The sequence below is a fragment of the Prionailurus bengalensis genome, unplaced genomic scaffold (assembly GCF_016509475.1).
Source record: "Prionailurus bengalensis isolate Pbe53 unplaced genomic scaffold, Fcat_Pben_1.1_paternal_pri Un_scaffold_57, whole genome shotgun sequence".
NCBI classification, from domain to species: Eukaryota; Metazoa; Chordata; class Mammalia; order Carnivora; family Felidae; genus Prionailurus; species Prionailurus bengalensis.
Window position 1 is genome coordinate 350646 of NW_025091159.1, and position 23101 is coordinate 373746.

The 23101-nt window shown below is 50.2% G+C and overlaps 2 protein-coding genes across 2 annotated transcripts in view; both read right to left on the minus strand.

Moving 5' to 3' along the window:
• LOC122478379 (liprin-alpha-1-like) overlaps nt 1–23101 on the minus strand; it is a 46318-nt gene that overhangs the window by 14788 nt on the left and 8429 nt on the right. Inside the window, exons 2-6 of the mRNA XM_043572018.1 lie at nt 9121–9267; nt 7457–7591; nt 5828–5911; nt 3730–3861; nt 768–847 (exon numbers count right to left, since the gene is read on the minus strand). Of these exons, the coding sequence (XP_043427953.1) occupies nt 768–847; nt 3730–3861; nt 5828–5911; nt 7457–7591; nt 9121–9246 (557 nt within the window). The 5' untranslated portion in view covers nt 9247–9267. The remainder of the gene's footprint in view (nt 1–767; nt 848–3729; nt 3862–5827; nt 5912–7456; nt 7592–9120; nt 9268–23101) is intronic.
• Nucleotides 11214–18440, minus strand: LOC122478383 (liprin-alpha-1-like). Its single transcript, XM_043572021.1, has 3 exons — nt 18007–18440; nt 12168–12269; nt 11214–11896 (listed from the first exon to the last, which is right to left on the minus strand). Exons 1-3 carry the CDS (start codon nt 18172–18174, stop codon nt 11681–11683), a joined length of 486 nt encoding a protein of 161 aa, XP_043427956.1. The 5' UTR covers nt 18175–18440; the 3' UTR covers nt 11214–11680.

Consider the following 23101-nt stretch of genomic DNA (forward strand, 5'->3'; position numbering starts at 1 on the left):
ACCAACGTCCCAACAGAGTTACAGCGATTACATGTCATTCTCCAGTCTTTTCAAACATATAAGAAACTGCGAGCACTGCGCTAACCCCACCAATGTCAAGGTGACCTTCACAACCATGGCCACGTGTGCACTCCCATGGTGACCCCACTGGCGTTGCGGAAGGGACCATAGCTTCCAGGGATGCTGGGCCGAACCTGGCACGCTGGACCCCTCCTAGCCCCACACCATCACTGCCACACTCGGTGGAGGGAGGCCGCAAAGAAACCCACCCAAACACGAACAGAACTTGCCCTAACTTCCACTCCTCCTCCCATGGCTGCGAGCTCTGTCATGCCTCCCGGTCTCCTGAGATTCCAAACCTAACCTCTGGAATGAGGTTGTACTTCTCCCTCTTGCCAACTACTAAGCTACCGGCTCCCTGAGCTACATCCAGTCACTCTGCCCATTCGGCCAAAGGATTCCTCTGGAAGATACACAGCAGGTGCCAACATAGGTGTTTGTGAGGTGGTTCATGTTAGGCACGGTGAAGGGCAGTGTCCCCCCCAGCCCCGCCCCATCATCAGTTAGCCGGTCCCTGGAAAATGGATCGCGTCAGACTACAACACACTCAGGGTTATTGTGTGTAACTCTGATCCGGTTCGGGTCATACCATAGCACACCCACGGTTCTACTTTGGAACCATGAGCTGGTTCACGTCATACTGGTGACAGAGGGAAGCCGCCCCCAGCCGCATCTCAAACAGATCTGTGAACCGGGAAGTGTCATACCCGTGGTGAAGTGAAGAGCCTCTCACTCTTGCCCGCTTTAATATGGCCCTCAGTGCTTCCAAGTTCCGTAGAAGGTGATCCTGCAAAGCAGCAAATGACAAGGACACTCACTGCAAGCAAGGTTAACTAGTCTTTGCATCAGGAGTCCGTTCAACACAGAGCACAAACTGGTAGTGGCCAGAGGAGAGGAGAGTAGGGGCGGTGGGCAAAAGAGATGATGGTGATTACGAGGCATCAGCATCCAGATATCAAATAAGGCCGTCACGGGGATGAAAAGCACAGTACAGGGAATACGGTCCGTGATACCCTAAGGACTCTGTATGGTGACACACGGTGACCACAGTGATGGTGACGAGCAAAGAGTCACGTGTGCAATTGTTGAAACCGTATGCTGTCTACTTGAAACTGATACAACACTGTAGGTTCATTAGAATTCAAGAACAAATGGAAAACACTACTAGCATCAAGTGTGCTGAAATGCTGACCATCATAACCACGATGGGTAAATTCAGCAGTTACAAACCCCAAGACCATTCTCTCCAAGAGTCCTCCAGGAAACACCCAGATCACCAAGTGAACGTCCTAAACCCTACTGAACAGTTAGGTCTCAGGCATAGCAAGGTTACAGAGGAGAAACACCGAGCCACTAGGACTTCTTCCTAATTATGTAGAGAGGAGCAGGACTTTCTGGGCGGTGGGGGAATAGCCCTTCTGTGCAATAGGCACGTGCTCCATCGTGGACCCTCTGCAGCCCAGCCTCACGTCTGCACACGCAGCACCAGGGAGCAAACCGACGAGGAGCTTCGGTCACACAACTAGCCCCTAGGCAGTGCCGTCCCAGGCCGGAGACACCGCCGCACGTGGCTAACTGAGCGCCCAAAATGGGGCTGGTCCCAACCACAGGGGATGGCACTGTGAGATGCCCCGTGGGTTGCAAGGACTGAATGTGGAAAAACATTGTAGAGTAGCTCCTTCATGTCTACACTATTTACATGATACAATAACATGTTGCTTGCATCAGGCTGCATGAAAACTAAACATCACCCGTCTGTTTGACCATTGCAACGTTTTTTTTTTTTTTTAATTTATTTTTGGGACAGAGAAAGACAGAGCATGAATGGGGGAGGAGCAGAGAGAGAGGGAGACACAGAATCGGAAACAGGCTCCAGGCTCTGAGCCATCAGCCCAGAGCCCGACGTGGGGCTCGAACTCCCAGACTGCGAGATCGTGACCTGGCTGAAGTCGGACGCTTAAGCGACTGTGCCACCCAGGCGTCCCTGTTTGACCTTTTCAAATGCAGCCTCGAGAACCCTTGGGATGACACCCGTGTCACCTGTTACCTCCCTGCTGGGCTACGCTGCACTCAACGAAAGGTTTACGCGAACATTTTAGCTTTCGAGCGAACCCCCGAAGGGACTCAGAAATCTGAACCCCATAGGCTGCTCGGCTCCAACTCCGCCACATGCGTGCCATTCAGACTTGCGAGCGTGGGGCCGCTCGAAAGCACAGTGGTGGCTCGCCTTGGAGGAAGTGTGAGCCCCAGAGGTCCCCTGCTCCTTTCCAGTCTCAACCGATCACTGAATGATTGAGAGATGGAAATACCTTCTCACGTTGCGTTTCTTATAACTGTTTTTTCAGATTGCCAACTTCTCCTAACAGAGTCTTCTGAGAAAGGTACACACAGTCCTTTACTGTTGATTCTTTCAAACGTTCCACATGCTAGAGCATGCCGACGTTTCTCTTTACCATAACGCAGCACCACAGACAAGGCATGGAGCGGATGGCCATACCAACGAACCGGGTCACATGACCACAGAGTGAAATGCTGTCTGTGAAACTGCAGTAACAGCCTTTACTCATACTTTGTCCATGTACAATTTCTTCACGGATCACTGTCTGACTGTAAGTATGACAAGTTCCTAAGTTTACTTGCAGCAGGTACACTGGTTTGTACTAGCTTTTAGGGTCTGTGATGCCTCAGTCACTTGGGAAACCTGACCTAAGTTTCGTACATATACTTCCAATCTCACATACAACTTTCTACCGAAAGGCTGGCCCCAGTGATCAAGGTAGAATCTCACGTGGGGTATAATAACGCACCTCATAATGGGTTTTACCCAAAACAAGTGTGTCGTGTAATTAGCATTGCTCACTGGTGTCTCCAAGTGCCAATCTTAGGGAAGATTCTGGGCTCATCTACAGGGACACAGGTGTCACCAGAACCGGTAGTATCAGGTCCGCATCCAACTGTCCCCACCAGAGCTTCTCTCACAGAGATGCTATGATACTGCTTCCCTCCCGTTACACCTCAAGTGTATCCGTTATGATGGTGTGAGAGTCCAGGCTTCGACTCTTTGCAACCCAGATGAAAAGAGGGAAGGCAGGAGATGGAACAGGAGAAACTCTGTTTTCAGCTGGTTAAATGCCTGACAGAACTGCGCACTCCTACCGGTCGTTCTGGACAAAAGAGGTAGAAATTAGCTCCCCAGACAAGAACCAGGCTGAAGGTTCCAGCACAGGGGTGGCAAACGAGGGCCTGCCGACCACATCCAGCCACCGCCGGGTCCTCTCAACAAAGGGTTATCGGCACACGGCCCCTCCCCTTAGTTATATACTGCCTATGGCTGTTTCTGTGCCCATCTTTGATTAGCATGAAGCTAGCTTACTCCTTACGTCTCAGTTAGGAAAAGCCTAAAATACTCACTCTCGGGCCCTCCCCAGACCATACTCCTCTTCTAGACAGTGAGACGCACCTTCCCGCACACATACGTCGGGCAGGGACAGGACACTGGGAACTTAACGTAGGCAGTGGGTAACAGCCTGCAGTTTTTCCACGTGAAAGAATCATTTCTACTTTCTGCAGTGGCTGTTAGCCTCTGCTCCACGCTGCTCCTCAGGATCACAACGTGAGCGTCTCCTCTGTGAGGATGGGGGCACTCAGCCGCTGTCTCTCATGTCCTACCTTATCTTCCGCAGCAGCCATTCTCTCTTGTAGATGACGCTGAAGTCGCTTGTCCGATTCATACAGGAGCTTGTCAATAGTGCTGGACAGATGTTGATTAGTCTCTTCCTTTAGTTTTTCTCTCTGCCTTACCTGAAAGAGAAGACGCAGGCTTCAAGCCAAAGTGCGAACACCGGCTCAGGCGTGCGAATGACCAGCGGTGTGACCCACACGCACGCCATCCTCGGCTGCCCCTTCCCACGGCACTCTTTGGCGTGCTTGTGCGTCACTGCCAGCACCGACCTAGCGGGGCACAGAAACGCAGGAACCTGCTTCCCAGGGGTCATCACTTAGCAGGTCCCTTTGTTTCTGGGAAACAAAACACGCATGGGCCCTCACGAATGTCCTCATTATTAGCTCTCAGATGGGCTCAGGAGGCAGATGTACATGCAGGAGAGCATATTCTTAAGGGGATCAGCTGATCTACACACGGGAGGAGGAATATTCCGGGGCGGAAACAGAAGCTCGGATCTGGCCTCAGGGGGAAAGAAATGAATCCATTGACAAAACCCAAAGATAAAACAAAAATCCCCTTTGGGAAAGATTCAGTGGTGAGAAAGACTTTCACCTGTTTTTCGTGAAATTCACACATCTCCTGAACGTTTTGTAATGGAAACTTGTATTTACCTCAGGTAATTTCCGAACGTAACCGCAAAGTTCACGGGTCTGTGTTTTATAGAACTCTCATCAATCGTATGGTTTAAAAACTTGTTTCTACCGCATATCCTGAATTAACCCAAAACAGAAGCGGCGAGGACAGGCCGGCAGGATTCAGGGGCTCCTGCCGGGCGCAGGGCCGTGGGGTACGGGGTACACATGTGCCCTGCAGTCGGGGGGCCCAGGGAGGAGGAAGAGCCCTCAGGACACACCCGCAGGCTAGGCAATGGACAGTCCCTCCAAGTTCGGGCTTCCTCATCTCTAAGCCACACCTGCTGGCACCTCTTTCCTTGGGAGCAGGCAACAGAAAGCACGACCACCACACCTCACACGCAGCAACGGCCATCACTTGGAAAAGACCCTGGCCACCCCACAAGAAGGGATCAGCACCCAAGTATTTTTCAAGCAAAGCAGCTTAAAAGTGTCCTTGCAATTGTCTCAGTTATAATAGAATCCTTATCTCAACACCTGTCCCTCCAAACTACCATACAGTCCTAACGGCAATGAAGTGCTTCTCTAAGTAGGTGAGGTCGAATTCTCGGCCCAAGAGGCTAGCGTCTGGTTGTGCTCGCTTGTGTGCATGTGTCATGGCGGGCTGGGGTCGGCCAACCGAGCCGTCACGCTGGCATCAGAAGCTTCACTCCGCGGAAACTCATGTTTTATTCTCTGACCCTGAGGGCCAAGCACACGAGTTTCTGGTGTAAGTTAAGGGTGAGTGTTTTGAGTTTTCTGGTGAAAACAAAACCTGATGGCCTTGGATGGACGTCCCAAGTTGGGGAGGCTGCTGCCTGCTCTGTCTCCTGGGTGTTTCATGTTGACGTCCGACCAGCTCCCGCAGGGAAAAATCTCAGGGGATTCAAGGGACAGGGGCCTCCCTTTCGTCAAGGCTCGATGACGCTATTCCTCTTCTTAGGAACATCTACCCCGACCTGTGCCTTTACATCTCAAGTAGAAATTCAGGATGTGGGGACCAAGGTCAGGCCCGTGACCTGATTTCAGGACCTCAGTGTCATGTCCTAAGGAAGGAGACCCCTCCTCTAGGCTGCCCTACCCCAGGCCAGTACCTCCGCTTTGGCCAAGGGACACCCACGAGGTCCCGCGTCAACCGTGAGTAGCTGCTAATGAGCTGGTGGGCACGGTGGGCTGTGCGGGTGCCTCCACCCCTAGGCGGCACTGCCTACGGGGCCCCAGCGTCCAGAGAACATTGTCCACAGGCTAGGAGTGTTCACTAACATCCAACTTGCACAAGAGTGCACTGTACCCCTGATGGGATCGAGAAGGGGCCTGGCGTCCACGTGGGGAGAAGTGGGAAACAAGGGACCACTCCCTACCCCCACACCCCCAGCCTGCGCCTCATCCTCAATCACTGCCAGGTGCGCGGCTGCTCCGCCCGGACACGTACCCGCTGCAGTTCTTGGTTCTTTTCCTCCAGCTGGGCCTCCATCTGGCGCAGCCTTTCTTCCATGTTGCCACGCCTCTGCTCGGCCTGTGGGCGACAGCGGGGTCAGAAGAGCTGGCTGCCCCACACCACACACTGTGCCTACGCACGACATGCTGTGAGCGGCCTTCTGCCTGCTCACAGTCCCTACAGGCCTCATGCGTGCCAGTGGGAAACACTGGGCTTCCTTGCTGGTGACCGGGGGTAGGCAACGGTCTCATCCCCACCCCGGGTCCCGGATCCTTGGACGGTGCCTCGTCCCCCGGGAGACACCCCTGTCCACTCAGCAGCAAGCGGAAAGAGCAAACAGGCGTGCTGCCTTCCTAAGCTGGGAAGTTACTTCCAACAACTTAGCTTCCTCAGCAGCACAGTGTCCAAAGACAAAGGGTCGGGCTACACGGCTGACCAGGGACAGGAGACAGGACAGGCGAGAAAAGAAACAGAGACTTGGCATGCAGATCACAAAGGAGGAGAGGCTCTGTTGGAGCCTGGGCCTGTGGGCGCCCAATGCCGCCTGCCCGACTTGATGGCAGCCTTGAGGGCCATTATCCCGTGACGAACCCACCCCCCTTCCCACTGGGACCCTCACTGCACTGGAACCGGTGACACAGAAGCACCGACAGGCTCCCTGCTACAGGTTCCCTCAGCCCAGGTTCCGGAAGGATGGACTGGCTGCCCAGTCATGTGCTCCCTCGTCCTGTGTGCATCACTCGATCCCAGCACAGACTACATCATGTCTGGAAACTACCTCTTCAACTGCTGCCTTCCTCTGTGGGTGGTGAGGGCTGTGAGAGCTGGGAGGGCAGGGACTGTGTCTGGCACGTTCCTCGACTCTATTTGTGGAACCTCCGAGTGAATTCCTTAAAGATTTATTTCTTAAAGGGGTGTCTGGGTGGCTCAGTCAGTCGGGTTCTGACTCTTGGCTTCAGCTCAGGTCATGAACGCAAGGTTTGGGCGTTCGAGCCCTGGGTCAGGCTCTGTACTGATAGCATGGAGCCTACTTGGCATTCTATCTCCTTCTTTCTGCCCCTCCCCTGCTCATGTATGTGCCCATGCTCGCCCTCTCTGTCTGTGTCAAATAAATGAACATTTAAGAATTTTTTAAATAAACACGATTGTGTTTAAAAGAGGATAGGATTTTCTCATTTCTCGGAAAAATTCTATGCTTTCTTTGTTTTGTTTTTTTTTTCCTTCGGTAAGCTCTACACCCAACGGGGAGCTCAGACTCATGACCCTGAGATCAAGAGTCCCAAGCTCCACTGACTGAGCCGGCCAGGCACCCCTGTCCTTCTCTTGCCCAAGGCTACTATCTTGAGCTTTGAGTCGCTGACTTAAGTCTGAAAAGCAGTGAGTCTTAGATGCAGCCAACGGCAAACAGCACACGTCAGACAAAACCGGAGGGAACAAAACTGGGGATGATGCCTGCTGTTTGAAAAGCATTCCAATCTCAGACAAAGTAGCACCGAAAACAGATCTCAGCTGGTTCGCGGACTTTGGCACGCCGACGTTACCGGTGAGAAATGAGATACAAGAACGGACCGCCATGAAAATGACATTCCCACCATGGGACCCAGAAGGAAACGGGGGCCCCACCTTGCAGAGGGTGGCCACCCTCTGGGCCGGCTCGGCTTCCACCTCGGGCAGCGACTTGGCCTTCCTCGGGGTCGGCTGCAGCTTCCGCTCCGCCACCTCCAGGCGCTCTTGCAACTGGCGGTTTTGATCCACAGTCTAGGAAATGAAGGCAAAGCATCAAAGTGTAGCAAGTCTTCTCTCCGTTTCCATTTTTATTAAAGTGAAACAAAATCTGAATGCAGAGATCTGCTGTTAGTTCTGACCGAAGCCAACAGTTTGGTAGGTGCTTCAGAGTAAACCTTTCCTTTCTGCAAGGAGTCACCCACGGCCTTGGTCCTCCTTTCACTACGCAAAACATGTCTTGCCAAACTCTTTGCTCTTCTTCAGTATCTTCAAAGAAGTCTTTCCAAAGACAAAGTTCCCACACATTAAAGAAAACCCATCTTCTGGAGGAGCTTGCCCGTTCTTCCTGACCAGTAAACGAGAGAAGGGTGAGGTCCTAACCCTTCGTAAACATATTTATACTGGGGTCCGAGGGCTCCCTACATAGGACATTCTGAGGTGGGCACATCAGCCAGCACAGAGCTTCTGAGAGCATGCCTGATGCCAGTTGAGTTCTTTTTGGAAGTGTACCATTATTCAACAAAAACACTCTCCCTCTTGACCAAAAACGTGGAAACCTTCAACGTGGAAAAGTTAGACACGAGATTTTTTGTTAAAGGACTTGTAGGGAAGCCGAGGTGGCTCAGTCGGTTAAGCGTCCACCTTCGGCTCAGGTCATGATCTCATAGCTCATGGGGTCAACCCCGCCTCGTGCTCTGTGCTGACAGCTCAGAGCCTGGAGCCTGCTTTGGATTCTGTGTCTCCCTCTCTCTCACTCTGGCTCCCTTTCTCAAAAATAAATAAGCATTAAAAATATATAAAGTCATTTTAAAAATCATGTACAAGGTGAGGTTTTTGCAAGGTTAACGTTTGTTCCCACAGACTCCTTCCATCTTCTGTGTGCATATAGCTCTGTGTGTATATACAGACCGCGTATCATGCTTTAAAACCCTCCAAAATAAATCACATGCTGTACACATAGTATTTCGTGATCTGCCCTTTACACTCATGCTTTGGAACATGTTACGTGCTCTCAAACAGCATTCCTCGATGTCATTTTAATGGCTTCCTAGTATTTCACTTTGATTATCATGTTGGGTCGACTGACACATTTGACAAACACACCAGACAAAGCTCTCTCTGTTTCCAAGAAGCTGGATGTGGTGTTCCTGTTCAATGCCGGATGACCTGAGACAACCAAGGAAGAGACGTGCTGCTTCCCAAAGCACAGGGTCTCACATCCTCACGCCAGACTGTGCTTCTGCCCCGGCCATTCCCCCCGATCTCAGGTACTAACCAAAATGGCCAGCTGCCTACACATTCCCGGCCACTCCCTGCTCCTTTGGAAACAGTGCTAACAGGCAACAGAGTAACGTGCATGTAAGACAAGACAAAGAAGGAATCAAGGAGGGGAGCCCCATAACATGCTTCCATAAAATTCGAAAGAATTAAACCCTGGACGTTGAAGTAACCCCGCTGGTCAACACAAGAGTCTAAGATCCTAAAACCTTGACATTGACACTTGGTCCTTAACTTGACTTGTAATTAATAAAAGTGGAATGAAGTTCAACGAAACCAACGACCTGTCGATGCAGAGAGTCCTTCTTTGCGATCTCGTTTTCAAGTTTATCCTTGAGGTCGTGCAGAGAGGTGGCTTTGTGCTGTGCCCTGAGGCAGCGCTTCTCAAGGGTAGTGATCCTGTCTTGCATGTCTTCCTTCTGGGCCACGGCCTACAGCAGGTATTTCAGAGGGAAAACAGGGAAAGAATTAGCGTACGACACATTAACACGCTCCAGACACAAAAACCGGGCGAAATCCTCATTTTCCAAACAAACAGAAAAGTAGCATCCTCGGGGTACCTGGGTGGCTCAGCCGGTGTCGCTTTGTGAGTTGGCGCCCGCCCCGCGTCAGGCTCTGTACCGACAGTGCGGAGGCTGCTCAGGATTCTGACCAGTTACCCAGGCTTATTCTTTCCCAGGTGTTCAAAGACAAACGGATAATAAAGTCTCCCGGAAATCACCTCGGTTGCCTCCGGACACCGTTGAGCTTTCCACAGAACAGCGACTTGCCTCTGGAGGCACACACCATGAGACAACCATCCTTTTTCCGGGGAAAAGGTGGATGAAATCTCATCCAATTACCACAGAGTTGAAGCAGCAGTGTTAACAAATGGAAGCCAAACTCCACCTTTCATATAACTGGAAGTCATCTTCTATAGCCTAACCCTGTAACAACATTGTATCCCATGGTATCTGACACTGCCAATGGAACCAGAACGTCCTGCCCTGCTTTTCTTGTCCAACACGGGAAAGATTCCTCTTCCAGCCCTCCGTGTTTACTAAGCAATTTATGTCAGCAGTCTCAAGAGTGAAAGTGATGAGTCCTAAGAAATGATTTCCTAAATTCTCTGCATCTTGAACTCTGCTGAGGGGTCTCTCCCCACCTTTGCCAAACAACAACTTCACTGAACAGGTTCTATAATTTCTGCAAATACTTTTGTTTTAAATTCTGACACGATCTCCCCCACACTAGGGTACTAAACAGACTGCTCGTGCACTTACACCCTCAAGGGTCTGACAGGGTGTTCCGAGGTGGCATTTCCGGGCTGGGGGTGGGGTGTGCGGGGACTGTCCGCAAAGGGCAGCTCACAGTGACAGGAGGAGGCACAGAGAAACCATCCTACCCTTACTAGTTTCTGTGACAATGATCAGATTCCCATCGACGTCCACACGTGCAGAAGCGGCCGCACTCCTCCATGACCTTACACCAGAACCAGCGGGCTGCGCCTCGCTCACTCTGACCGCCACGACCAGGGGCACGGAACCCCTGGGAGGAGGGCAGGGCGGCAGAGGTGGCCGTGACGGCCCCTGGCAGCGCCGCCCCCGCAAGGCCGTGCCCCCGGAAACGACCTGGCAGCACCACGCTGGTTCCTACGTGCCGAGTGTGTTCCCAAAACGGACCGAGAGCATGGCATGGGCCAAGCTCAGGTGGCCCACACTCCACACCCGAGGCCACTCTGCCGCCTGCCTGCCAGGCCTCTGCAGGGGAGAGTCCAGGGAGGACAGATTCCACCACACAGACGGGGAGGCAGCCCGCCCAGGCCCCGGAGTCACGTCCCGTTCTGCTGCTACTTCTACCAAACTCCAAACGTTCAAAACCCGTGGGAGACGAAGGACACACGGGGCAAGGCCGAACCAAACACCCCACGTTAGGCTCGACGATGGCGTGGCCATTTCAACTGACACTCACTTCACGGACATCTCTTTGTAATATGGTGTTCCTTGCTTCAGAAAGGATGAGGTCTTTCCTTGAGGTGTCTAGGTCCTCTTCCAGCTTGGCCACGAGAATGCACAGGGTAGTCAGGAGCTCTTTCACCTGGCTCTGCACCTTTGACACTCAGAAAGGGAAGCAACATGTGAGGGCCCCCACTGCTAGTCTTCCTATGTTGTTTTTTTTTTTCAATGTTTATTTATTTTTTGGGGGACAGAGAGAGACAGAGCATGAACGGGGGAGGGGCAGAGAGAGAGGGAAACACAGAATCGGAAACAGGCTCCAGGCTCTGAGCCATCAGCCCAGAGCCTGACGCGGGGCTCGAACTCACGGACCGCGAGATCGTGACCTGGCTGAAGTCGGACGCTTAACCGACTGCGCCACCCAGGCCCCCCGTGTTGTTTTAAAAACAATGGATAAAAAGGAAACCCCCTCCAATCAAATCCTGGGATGATGTCTGGAGCTGAACTCTGCGTGTGGCCCCTAATTCTTCTACGAAACTACACCCCTCCAGTGCCACACGTAACTGCTCTCTCACCTGGAAACAAAGGGATTGAGTTGGTACACAGAGGTGTTTCATTAGTCCTTACTCTACAGTTACCCTAAGACCCCTTCGCCTCAAAGAACATGACAGAATGCTGGTAAGCTTTTTCACGGATGCTCCTGTTCACAAACTTGCTTGTTAACCCCTTTCAATTTTACATTCGAGACAAATCTTCCCCGAAATAAATTACATTATGCAATCTGTACTAGCCAATCGATACACACAACATTTCCACCAACTACTGCTTTTTAACCATACAGACCTGTCTTCTTACAAGAATTCAAGAAGATGAAAAGGAAACTCCAGTCACACAAACACACAAAGTGTGCCTAGAACACACAGCATGTGCACAAATTGAGAACCGCTGTGGCTAGGCACACCATTTCAGCCTCGGTTTTGTCCTTCTCCAATATGGAGTTGAGGACCTTGAGCACCTCCACCTCACTGGACACGCCGGCAGGAGTCTTCGCCTGTCGCCGTATGACTGTTTTTTGAAGAGCTCTCTCGTGCCTGGAGACGAGGAACTCCAAATGTTCCAGCAGCAGCTGGCGGGAGAGACAAAAGGAAAACCGTGTTTCAAGAACACCTTCAATTCCGGGCCTCAAGTTCACCAAATGCAAAACCAAGTCTGAATCCTTTCAATTCAGATCCCAGGTAGGGAGCCACCCCCTCGAATGTGTGAAAATAGCCTTACTCCTCCTCACGGATCAAACAAGGTTTGAGAACAATAGGTCCCAGCCAACTCCACGGGGACATGTGGACAAGGGGCATGAATGGTGTCCTGTGTTTAAAGACACTGGCAGTGCGCCTACTGACCCTGGTGTTGTTTCTCTCCGCCTTCAGGTTGGCGATCTCCTCCTCTCTCTGCATTAGCTGCTCCCTGCAGGCGTGGAGCTCTGCAGCGAGAGCTGCACACTCCTGGGGTCGGAGAGGGGACAAAAGTGGAGAGACACAGGGGGTCTTTACCAGAGCACACCAGGCCTCCGTGGCCCTCCAGAGTCCCAGCACCCACCACCCTCAAGTAGCATCACACACACCAGTCCCCTCCTCACCACCCACAGGAGTCCCGGGGATTTTCGGAGGGACCGACACTCAAGGGGACAGACGTTTTCAGGTGCCTGGCAGGTCTAGGACTCAGGAACTCTGCTGACTCGGGAGCAACAGGCCGAGAAGCCTCCTGCCCATCCGCAGCCTCTGGCCTCGTCTGGCAAGCAGGCTTGTGGAGCGGCAGTGGGGAAAGGCTGACGGTCCTCAAAAGCTGCTGTCTTAGCCTGAACCCCTGGCTCAATCAGACTCAACCCTACCCGATGGACTTTTCAAAAATGATGGTAGGACTCTTGACGAAAGGGCGAGTTTACGACTTCTTTCCATAGGCAAGCAGGAAATATTATGGAGGAAGGGTTTCTGAGGAGAGTGATGCCAGGGCCCACCACCCCGCGTGGGGCTTCTCTCCCGCCAATACTGAGCGCCCGCCCAGGACATGGCCTACAGGTGGGCTCCAAGGAGGTGGACGCACACTCTCCAGTCAGTCGAGCGCAGAGTCCGGTGCAGGGCTCAATCCCTGAACCATGACATCATGACCTGAGCTGAAACCAAGAGTCAGACGCTTAATGCCCTGAGACACCCAGGCGCCCCAGAGCTTTGGTCTCTGTAGGACAGACGAGGGGATAAACGTTCACTTAACAACTGACATTCCAAATAAAGAGAGTTGTTGATTTCAGCAATTCTAGAAAATCCAAGTACAAACTGGTGACATACTTCAATTTCTTTCATAAATTAACCCTTTCCAAATCAACGGAATGTCACCACAGAACTGACCACGTTCCTTGCAATCTGACTTGACAAGGTGAACCCACAGAAGCCTATCTGATCCTTGAGGTAGGACTGTGCAGGCCCATTTCTATGTGGGGATTTTTGTTCCAATAAATACATTGGAAACTTTTCTGGAGATGTGTGACATTTGGAAAGACTGGCAGATGAGCTGAGCAGCTACGAAGTATCAAAACTAGTAAGTAAACGGGAGGCCACGAGTGCATGAAATATACGCAGATACTAGGCTATTAGAGCATTTCCTCCCCGAAAACATACACAAACCTACTCTAACAAGAGAAAACGTATCATTTTGCACACAGAAACTGACCGTACCTACATGGTGCCATTTGCAGTCAAGAGAAAGGCAAACCAATGTGGAGACGCAGGATTAAGTCCTAACCGCATAACACAAGCTGTAGCAGACGCTGTCCTCTGGGGGAAGTGTGCACCACCTCCTGTTGCTATTGAGGTCCCCTCAAGTGTTGCACGAATCCACGAATCTCCTACTCAGCTCTTGGTAAGCACTTCCTTTCTCCAGTAAATCAAGCACCACAGGAGAAGTGATTTCTCAGGGTTCCTGCATCATTTTCACCATGTTAAGGGCAATACCATGAACCTTAATTACATCCTGGGACCCATTTGAAGTGTCCCCAGGGATGCTGGACGTGCTCCCGCGATGCAGAGAAGACTCATGGTATGACAAGAAAAGGCTGAATGGCCTGACACGTCCTGAGGTCCACAGCTGCAGCTGCCAGCCGGCCAGCGTGAGGACCATGGAGGCACAAAGAAAGGGAAATTCTCGAAGCTCTCGCTGCGGCTACCCCAGCACACGCAAAAACCTGGTGCTATTTGTGAGACATCTTTGTGTCTCGTGTGGAAGATGTGGCATCTCTGTGGATGTAGGACTGCTGTGAGACGGGCACACCTGCAGACTCAACTCAAACTGCAAGACAAGTGAAGACCTGACATCACGACGTAAGGCAGAAGGAAGGGAAGGAGCGAAAACTGGCACATTTCAATGCAGGCACAGGATAGCTTGGTGATTTTAGAAAGGGGTTTGGCTTTGAAAATGGTCCAGACGATAGGAGAAGCAGCTTCCACCACGAAGAAGAAGGACACAGTTTCCCAGACGCCCGAGAGAAGATTGCAGAGAAGCAGGAACTACCATCCACCGCATGTCAACCACTCCAACACAAAAAGTGAAAACCCAAGAAAATCAGTTGAGGAGACCATGGCTGCCTGCACAGGTTTTTCATGCAGAAGGAGGTGCCCTGTCGGGGGGAAAATGCCACAAACGACATTTATTCACGAGAAAGACAAGTGAGCACCAAGATGTTGGGTAGGAAGGGGTGAAGCAGCGACCGAATGAGCGGATACAGGCGGGGGTGTGAGCAGGGCGGCTGGCCCTGTGTAGGAAGCTCACCCCAGGTTCCTGAAGGCAACAAGTCCCAGTGGCCAGTGGTCTGGCTGCACAACCAGAGCCCTTGCCCTGGACCAGTTCCATCCCGGCTCTGTCCCTCAACTCAGGAAGTACGCTGAGAGCAAGGGAATGTCCTCTAAAGTTCTTCTGACATCGGACAATGTCCTGGCCACCCAGAACCCCACGGGTCACCACCAAACGTGTCTTGGTGGCTCACTCGCTCCGGAGCGCAGCGGGTCTAAGTCAGCCTGCGGACCAGGGGCCACGAGGACTTGTGAGGCTCATGGCACAGGCACGTTACAAGAAGGACAGTCAATGCTGCCAAAGAGAACCGCCACAGAGGGAACATTATGAAAGTCAGGAAGATGCCAAGGGACGTTACAAAAAACTCTGGGGAAACCATCAAGCCCAACACAATCAAGAAATCCCTGCTAGAGATGACTGTCCATACGACGTGCGTGATTTCCAGGACCTATGACACAGCCAATCAGGAAACTCATGACTGAGACTGTGCATATGGCAAAAAGAAAAAAAAGAAAAAGAAAAAGAGTTGGGGGATGCAGGGATTCAAAATGCGTATCCTACAGAAGGTCACGAGCACAGAGAAAAGCCCAGAGGAGGTCACAGAAGAAGACAGCAGAGAGAGGAGATCTGGCGAAGCAGACGGAGGGCGAGGAAGGTGGCATGGAAGCGGCATCGCTGGAAAGCACGCTGCCACCAGGAGTGATCCGGCAGAGTCTCGGCTCCTTTCCCACATGGACCCTTCCATGACAAGGGCGCTGGGACTAAAGCCAGCCAGCCGTCTATGGAAACATTGGCCAGGAACAGAGAGGCCCTTGTGGAAAGCTGCACAGACAGTGCCCGCCTCCACCCCCATACCGCCAGGCCCCAAGGCCCAAGACTGCCCCATCTAGCGGGTCCCCCCCACCCCATGCAGGTCTGCATATCAGCACATTTGTGAGGACCCACCCCCACTTTCCAGACAGCAAATCCTCACCAAGGTGCTCAGTGAACCACTTCGCCTGCCATGCACACGTCTGTGCGTGAAAATCGAGGGAGCATGCAGCCAGGCCGCCCGGGACGCATGTGTGTCACCACCACCTAAGCGTTCATCAGGAGGAACATCGTGTGGAGACTTGTGTGCACTTGGACAGCCTATCCTCACACGGGCATAAGGGCAGTAAGATCTGACATAAAACGAATAACGTGTTGTTCCATAACCTGGCTTTCAAAAAATGACATTTCCTTCTGGCAGGTCTCTCTCGGTCCCCGCCCAGAGAAAATGCCTCTCAGCCTACTATCACAGGCTGTTTTTGTAATGTAACAATGTGTCCAGACTGTATTAGGAATATGGCTGTAAAACTGCAGGCTAGAAAAGCTTTGTAACCATGCATTCACCCGTGTATCTCCTAGGCCATGGCGAAGCAATCGTACTGAGTACACCAGGCCATCATGAAGCATTCACCCTTCATTGGTAATGCATGAATTGTTACATCCGTAAATACACAGGAATCTTTCCAATTCCTCCCATTTCTGATGCACAGTGCTAAGGATACACGTAACAACAGCGTAGTGTGTCACCTGAGACAGCACTGATGTGGGTTCTGATAGACAATTCATTCTAGAAACAGATGGAGAATAAACTCAGGGATCAATACAGCGCAGAGCTGTGCACCTATTTCCCTGTGACGTAAAACTGTTTCTCTAGCTTACTTGACTCGAAGAATATAGTATATGACACATACAAGATACAGGTGCTAATGCACTGTTTTTCTCTCTACTCAGGTTACTGGACAACAGGAGAGTTTGAACAGTTAAGTGTTCTGGGGACCAAACCTTATACATGGATTTTCAATTGTGGGCAGGGTGGAACCCCGAACACCAAGTTGTTCTACGGACAGCTCTACTCATCCTCGGGGAAGAACGAAGCAAGCACGACCTTTGTGAACAACAGAAAAGAGGAAAATAGAAATAGATTTTCTGTTTTAATTTTGTAATGTCATTCTTTATTCCTTAGAGACGGAGAGCAGCAGGGGACGGGCAGAGTGAGAGGGAGACAAGGAATTGAAAGCAGACTCCAGGCTCTGGGCTGTCAGCTCAGAGCCCGTCTCGGGGGTTCCCTCGCCAAGAAAAAGTTCATGACGGGGCCAAAGTCAGCCGCTTAACTCACTGAGCAACCTAGGAGCAGAAAAGGAGAAGTTTAGACGGTCCTTGTACACAAGGCATACGTGTTTCCCCAAAGGAGTTAGTGACCAAGTTGCTCAGGAACACCCAGCACTAAGTGCCAGCAGGCAGGACACAGATTCAGAAAGAAAGGCCGTCTTCTCAGAGAGAGAGGCGTATTGTACACGGATGGGGCAGAACGCCAGCATCTCTGCACAGCAGGAGGCGCCCCCCGCCCCACAGCCAAGCAGCTGCGAGGTGAGTGGGGCCGGCGCAGGGAAGACCGCAGGACTCGGCCCCTCCCCGAGTCCACCCGAGTGATGACAGGGTACAGATCTCCAGAGACCTCACAGATGGCCTCTGAGACAGGCAAGCTCCACGCCACAGGACCCACGGACCAGCAGGGAGAGGGAAGAGCAGGAAAGAGGCAAAGCCATCTCCCTGGCTTCTGACCACCGGACCAGGGAGCAAGCTGCTCTGTTCCCAGGAGGAGGCACAGGTGTGGGGAGGAGGGTGGTGGCCCGTGTGGAACTCAAAGAGCCCACAGTCCGCCCAGATGGACCTTCACTACGAGGTGCTTGGAAAGACGTCCGGGAGACAGAGTGGGGTGCATGAAGGAGAACACAGGGCAGCCGAACCTCCCAAGGAAAACCGCCTCCCCGAGTCTGACCCACACCGACCCATGGGACAAAACGGCCACCCTGCAGCCGCACTGTGCACACGTTCCCCCATTCCACCGAACCACACACTCCCATGCCGTTCTATGACTCTCCGTAAAACCGCATACGTCTCTGGGCGAGGTAACTGCAGCACATAGTGTTCAGCACCTAGTACCGTGCCTGCCACGCACTCCAGAACAGGTGAATACTTTAGTGTACGCCTTGTACCCACACACGTAAATATTACACACGCTGCTTTTAAACATTACGTAGTTCTGTATAGGATATAAAGACGCACACTGTCCTGTGCTTTATGAGATGGGTGATGTGAGGGGCTTGTACCTGTTGCCTAAAGCACGAATCTTAGCGCTCAACCCACACATTAGAAGGAGCCACTCTACCCAATGACGTCTACACTGCATCCATTCTTGTCTCCTCCCCCAACCCACTATCCACACAGAACCAGCACCAGCTTTCAAAAAATTCAACAACATCATGCCAGTCCTTCCCCCTGAGGACACAACGACCCCAGGCCCTTTTCTGAAAACCCAACTCCTTACGGGGTAGGTTCTGTCCCAACACCAGCTGCCTGGTGCCTCACCTGGCTCCGCTTCCGCTTCCATCGCTCACAACAAAGCCAAGCTCCTCCTTGACCCCGGCCTTTGGCCTCGGAGTCACACTGCTGGGAGAGTGCTCGGTCAGCCTCAGCTCCCGAGCGACCTCTCCGGAAAAGGCCTTTCCGGAACCACGGTGCACAAGTAAGCGACATTTCCTCCTAACCCCTTCACTCGTCCAGATACACTCTTCTCAGCTGTGCCTCCACCCCCGTCTCCGAGGAGCACAGCAGCCAGAGCCTGGCGACCACAATGGTGCAGAGTCACAAAAGGGCTCAACAAGGGTGGGTGGTTGTGTCTCTGCAGATGATTCGGGTGCACCAACACAGAAGCCCTTTTTGTGGGGGCTACACTGTACACATACAGACATCATAAGGACTCTAAACCCGTATCTTTCTATAATAACACGGAATGTAAATGGACCAAATGCGCTAACCAAAAGACATAGGGTATCAGAATGGATAAAAAAACAAGACCCATCTATTTGCTGTCTACAAGAGACTCATTTTAGCCCTGAGGACACCTTTAGATTGAGAGTGAGGGGATGGAGAACTATTTATCATGCTACTGGAAGCCAAAAGAAAGCTGGAGTAGCCATACTTATATCAGACAGACTAGACTTTCAATCAAAGGCTGTAACAAGAGATGAAGAAGGGCATTTCATAATAATTACAGGGCCTATCCATCAGCAAGAGCTAACAATTATAAATGTCGATGCGCCGAATACAGGAGCCCCCAAACATAGAAAACAATTCCTCATAAACATGAGCAACCATATTGATAAGAATGTGGTCAATGCAGGGGACTTTAACACTCCACTTACAGAAATGGATAGATCATCTAGACACACGGTCAATAAAGAAACAAGGGCCCTGAAGGATACATTGGATCAGATGGACTTGACACATATATTTAGAACTCTGCATCCCAAAGCAACAGAATATACTTTCTTCTCGAGTGCACATGGAACTTTCTCCAAGATAGGTCATATACTGGGTCACAAAACAGCCCTTCATAAGTATACAAGAATTGAAATTGTACCATGCATACTTTCAGACCCCAAGGCTATGAAGCTTGAAATGAACCACAGGAAAAAGTCTGGAAAACCTCCCAAAGCATGGAGGTTAAAGAACACCCTACTAAAGAATGAGTGGGTCAACCAGGCAATTAGAGAAGAAATTTAAAAATATATGGAAACCAACGAAAATGAAAATACAACAATCCAAACGCTTTGGGATGCAGCGAAGGCAGTCCTGAGAGGAAAATACATTGCAATCCAGGCCTATCTCCAGAAACAAGAGCAATCCCAAATACAAAATCTAAGAGCACACCTAAAGGAAATAGAAGCAGAACAGCAAAGGCAGCCTAAACCCAGCAGAAGAGGAGAAATAAGAAAGATCAGAGCAGAAATAAACAATATAGAATCTAAAAAAAACTGTAGAGCAGATCAATGAAACCAAGAGTTGGTGTTTTGAAAAGATACACAAAATTGACAAACCTCTAGCCAGGCTTCTCAAAAAGAAAAGGGAGATGACCCAAATAGATAAAATCATGAATGAAAATGGAATGATTACAACCAATCCCTCAGAGATACAAACAATTCTCAGGGAATACTATGAAAAATTATATGCCAACAAATTGGACAACCTGGAAGAAATGGACAAATTCCTAAACACGCACACTCTTCCAAAACTCAATCAGAAGGAAAGAGAAAGCTTGAACAGACCCATCACCAGCGAAGAAATTGAATCGGTTATCTAAAATCTCCCAAGAAATAAGAGTCCAGGACCAGATGGCTTCCCACGGGAGTTCTACCAGACGTTTAAAGCAGAGATAATACCTATCCTTCTGAAGCTATTCCAAGAAATAGAAAGGGAAGGAAAACTTCCAGACTCATCCTATGAAGCCAGTATTACTTTGATTCCTAAACCAGACAGAGACCCAGTAAAAAAAGAGAACTACAGGCCAATATCCCTGATGAATATAGACGCAAAAATTCTCAATACGATACGAGCAAATCGAATTCAACCGCATATGAAAAGAATAACCCACCATGATCAAGCGGGATTCATTCCTGGGATGCAGGGCTGGTTCCACATTCGCAAATCAATCAACGTGATACATCACAGTGAGAAAAGAAAAGATAAGAACCATATGAGCCTGTCAATCGATGCAGAAAAGGGCTTTGACAAAATTCAGCACCCTTTCTTAATAAAAACCCTTGAGAAAGTCGGGATAGAAGGGACATACTTCAACATCATAAAAGCCATTTATGAAAAGCCCACGGCTAACATCATCCTCAATGGGGAAAAACTGAGAGCTTTTTCCCTGAGATCAGGAACGCGGCGGGGATGCCCACTCTCACCGCTGTTGTTTAACATAGTGTTGGAAGTTCTAGCATCAGCAATCAGACAACAAAAGGAAATCAAAGGCATCCAAATTGGCAAAGATGAAGTCAAGCTTTCCCTTTTTGCAGATGACGTGCTACTACACATGGAAAATCTGATAGACTCCCCCAAAAGTCTGCTAGGCCTGATACATGAATTCAGCAAAGTTGCAGGATACAAAATCAAAGTACAGAAATCAGTTGCATTCTTATACACTACCAATGAAGCAACAGAAAGACAAATAAAGAAACTGATCTCATTCACAATTGCACCAAGAAGCATAAAATACCTAGGAATAACTCTAACCAAAGATGTAAAAGATCTGTATGCTGAAAAGTATAGAAAGCTTATGAAGGTAATTGAAGGAGATATGAAGAAATGGAAAGACATTCCGTGCTCATGGATTGGAAGAATAAATATTGTCAAAATGTCAATACTGCCCAAAGCTATCTACACATTCAATGCAATCCCAATCAAAATTGCACCAGCATTCCTCTCGAAACTAGAACAAGCAATCCTAAAATTCATATGGAACCACAAAAGGCCCCGAATGGCCAAAGTAATTTTGAAGAAGAAGACCAAAGCAGGAGGCATCACAATCCCAGACTTTAGCCTCAACTACAAAGCTGTCATCATGAAGACAGCATGGTATTGGCACAAACACAGACACACAGACCAATGGAATAGAATAGAAACCCCAGAACTAGCCCCACAAACGTATGGCCAACTCATCTTTGACAAAGCAGGGAAGAACACCCAATGGAAAAAAGACAGTCTCGTTAACAAATGGTGCTGGGAGAACTGGACAGCAACATGCAGAAGGTTCAAACTAGACCACTTTCTCACACCATTCACAAAAATAAACCCAAAATGGATAAAGGACCTGAATGTGAGACAGGAAACCATCAAAACCCTAGAGAGGAAAGCAGGAAAAGACCTCTCTGACCTCAGCCGTAGCTATCTCTTACTCGACACATCCCCAAAGGCAAGGGAATTAAAAGCAAAAATGAATTACTGGGACCTTATGAAGATAAAAAGCTTCTGCACAGCAAAGGAAACAACCAACAAAACTAAAAGGCAACCAACGGAATGGGAAAAGATATTTGCAAATGACATATCGGACAAAGGGCTAGTATCCAAAATCTATAAAGCGCTCACCAAACTCCACACCCAAAAAACAAATAACCCAGTGAACAAACGGGCAGAAAACATGAATAGACACTTCTCTAAAGAAGACATCCGGATGGCCAACAGGCACATGTAAAGATGCTCAACGTCGCTCCTCATCAGGGAAATACAAATCAAAACCACACTCAGATATCACCTCCCGCCAGTCAGAGTGGCCAAAATGAACAAATCAAGAGACTATAGATGCTGGAGAGGATGTGGAGAAACGGGAACTCTCTTGCACTGTTGGTGGGAATGCAAATTGGTGCAGCCACTCTGGAAAACAGTGTGGAGGTTCCTCAGAAAATTAAAAATACACCTACCCTATGACCCAGCAATAGCACTGCTAGGAATTTACCCAAGGGATACAGGAGTACTGATGCATAGGGGCACTTGTACCCCAATGTTTATAGCAGCACTCTCAACAATAGCCAAATGATGGAAAGAGCCTACATGTCCATCAACTGATGAATGGATAAAGAAATTGTGGTTTATATACACAATGGAGTACTACGTGGCAATGAGAAAGACTGCAATATGGCCCTTTGTAGCAACACGGATGGAACGGGAGAGCGTGATGCGAAGTGAAATAAGCCATACAGAGAAAGACAGATACCATATGGTTTCACTCTTAGGTGGATCCTGAGAAACTTAACAGAAACCCATGGGGGACAGGAAGAAAACAAAGGAGGTTAGAGTGGGAGAGAGCCAAAGCATAAGAGACTCTTAAAAACTGAGAACAAACGGGGTTGATGGGGGGTGGGAGGGAGGGGAGGGTGGGTGATGGGTATTGAGGAGGGCACCTTTTGGGATGAGCACTGGGTGTTGTATGGAAACCAATTTGACAATAAATTTCATATCCTGAAAAAAAATAAATAAACATAAAAAATTCAACAACATCATGCCAGTCCTTCCCCCTGAGGACACAACGACCCCAGGCCCTTATCTGAAAACCCAACTCCTTACGGGGTAGGTTCTGTCCCAACACCAGCTGCCTGGTGCCTCACCTGGCTCCGCTTCCGCTTCCATCGCTCACAACAAAGCCAAGCTCCTCCTTGACCCCGGCCTTTGGCCTCGGAGTCAGACTGCTGGGAGAGTGCTCGGTCAGCCTCAGCTCCCGAGCGACCTCTCCGGAAAAGGCCTTTCCGGAACCACGGTGCACAAGTAAGCGACATTTCCTCCTATCCCCTTCACTCGTCCAGATACACTCTTCTCAACTGTGCCTCCACCACCATCTCCGAGGAGCACAGCAGCCAGAGCCTGGCGACCACAATGGTGCAGAGTCACAAAAGGGCTCAACAAGGGTGGGTGGTTGTGTCTCTGCAGATGATTCGGGTGCACCAGCACAGAAGCCTTTTTTGTGGGGGCTACCCTGTACGCTTGAGGGGCATCCCGCTCCCAGCCTGCTTCAGATTCTGGGTCTCCCTCTGTCTGCCCCTCCCCTGGCCACACTCTCTGTCTCTCTAAATAGTAAATAAACATTATGAAAATTAGGAAACAAACGACACTGATCAAACACTCCCAAAAT

Excerpts from the sequence above, each read along its gene's own strand:
- LOC122478383 (XM_043572021.1), bottom strand. The coding sequence starts at position 18,174 with ATGTCGCTTACTTGTGCACCGTGGTTCCGGAAAGGCCTTTTCCGGAGA. Across the intron at positions 12,270-18,006 it reads GGAAGCGGAAGCGGAGCCAG|GAGTGTGCAGCTCTCGCTGC; the intron begins GTGAGGCACCAG and ends CTCCGACCCCAG. Across the intron at positions 11,897-12,167 it reads CGGAGAGAAACAACACCAGG|CTGCTGCTGGAACATTTGGA; the intron begins GTCAGTAGGCGC and ends CTCTCCCGCCAG.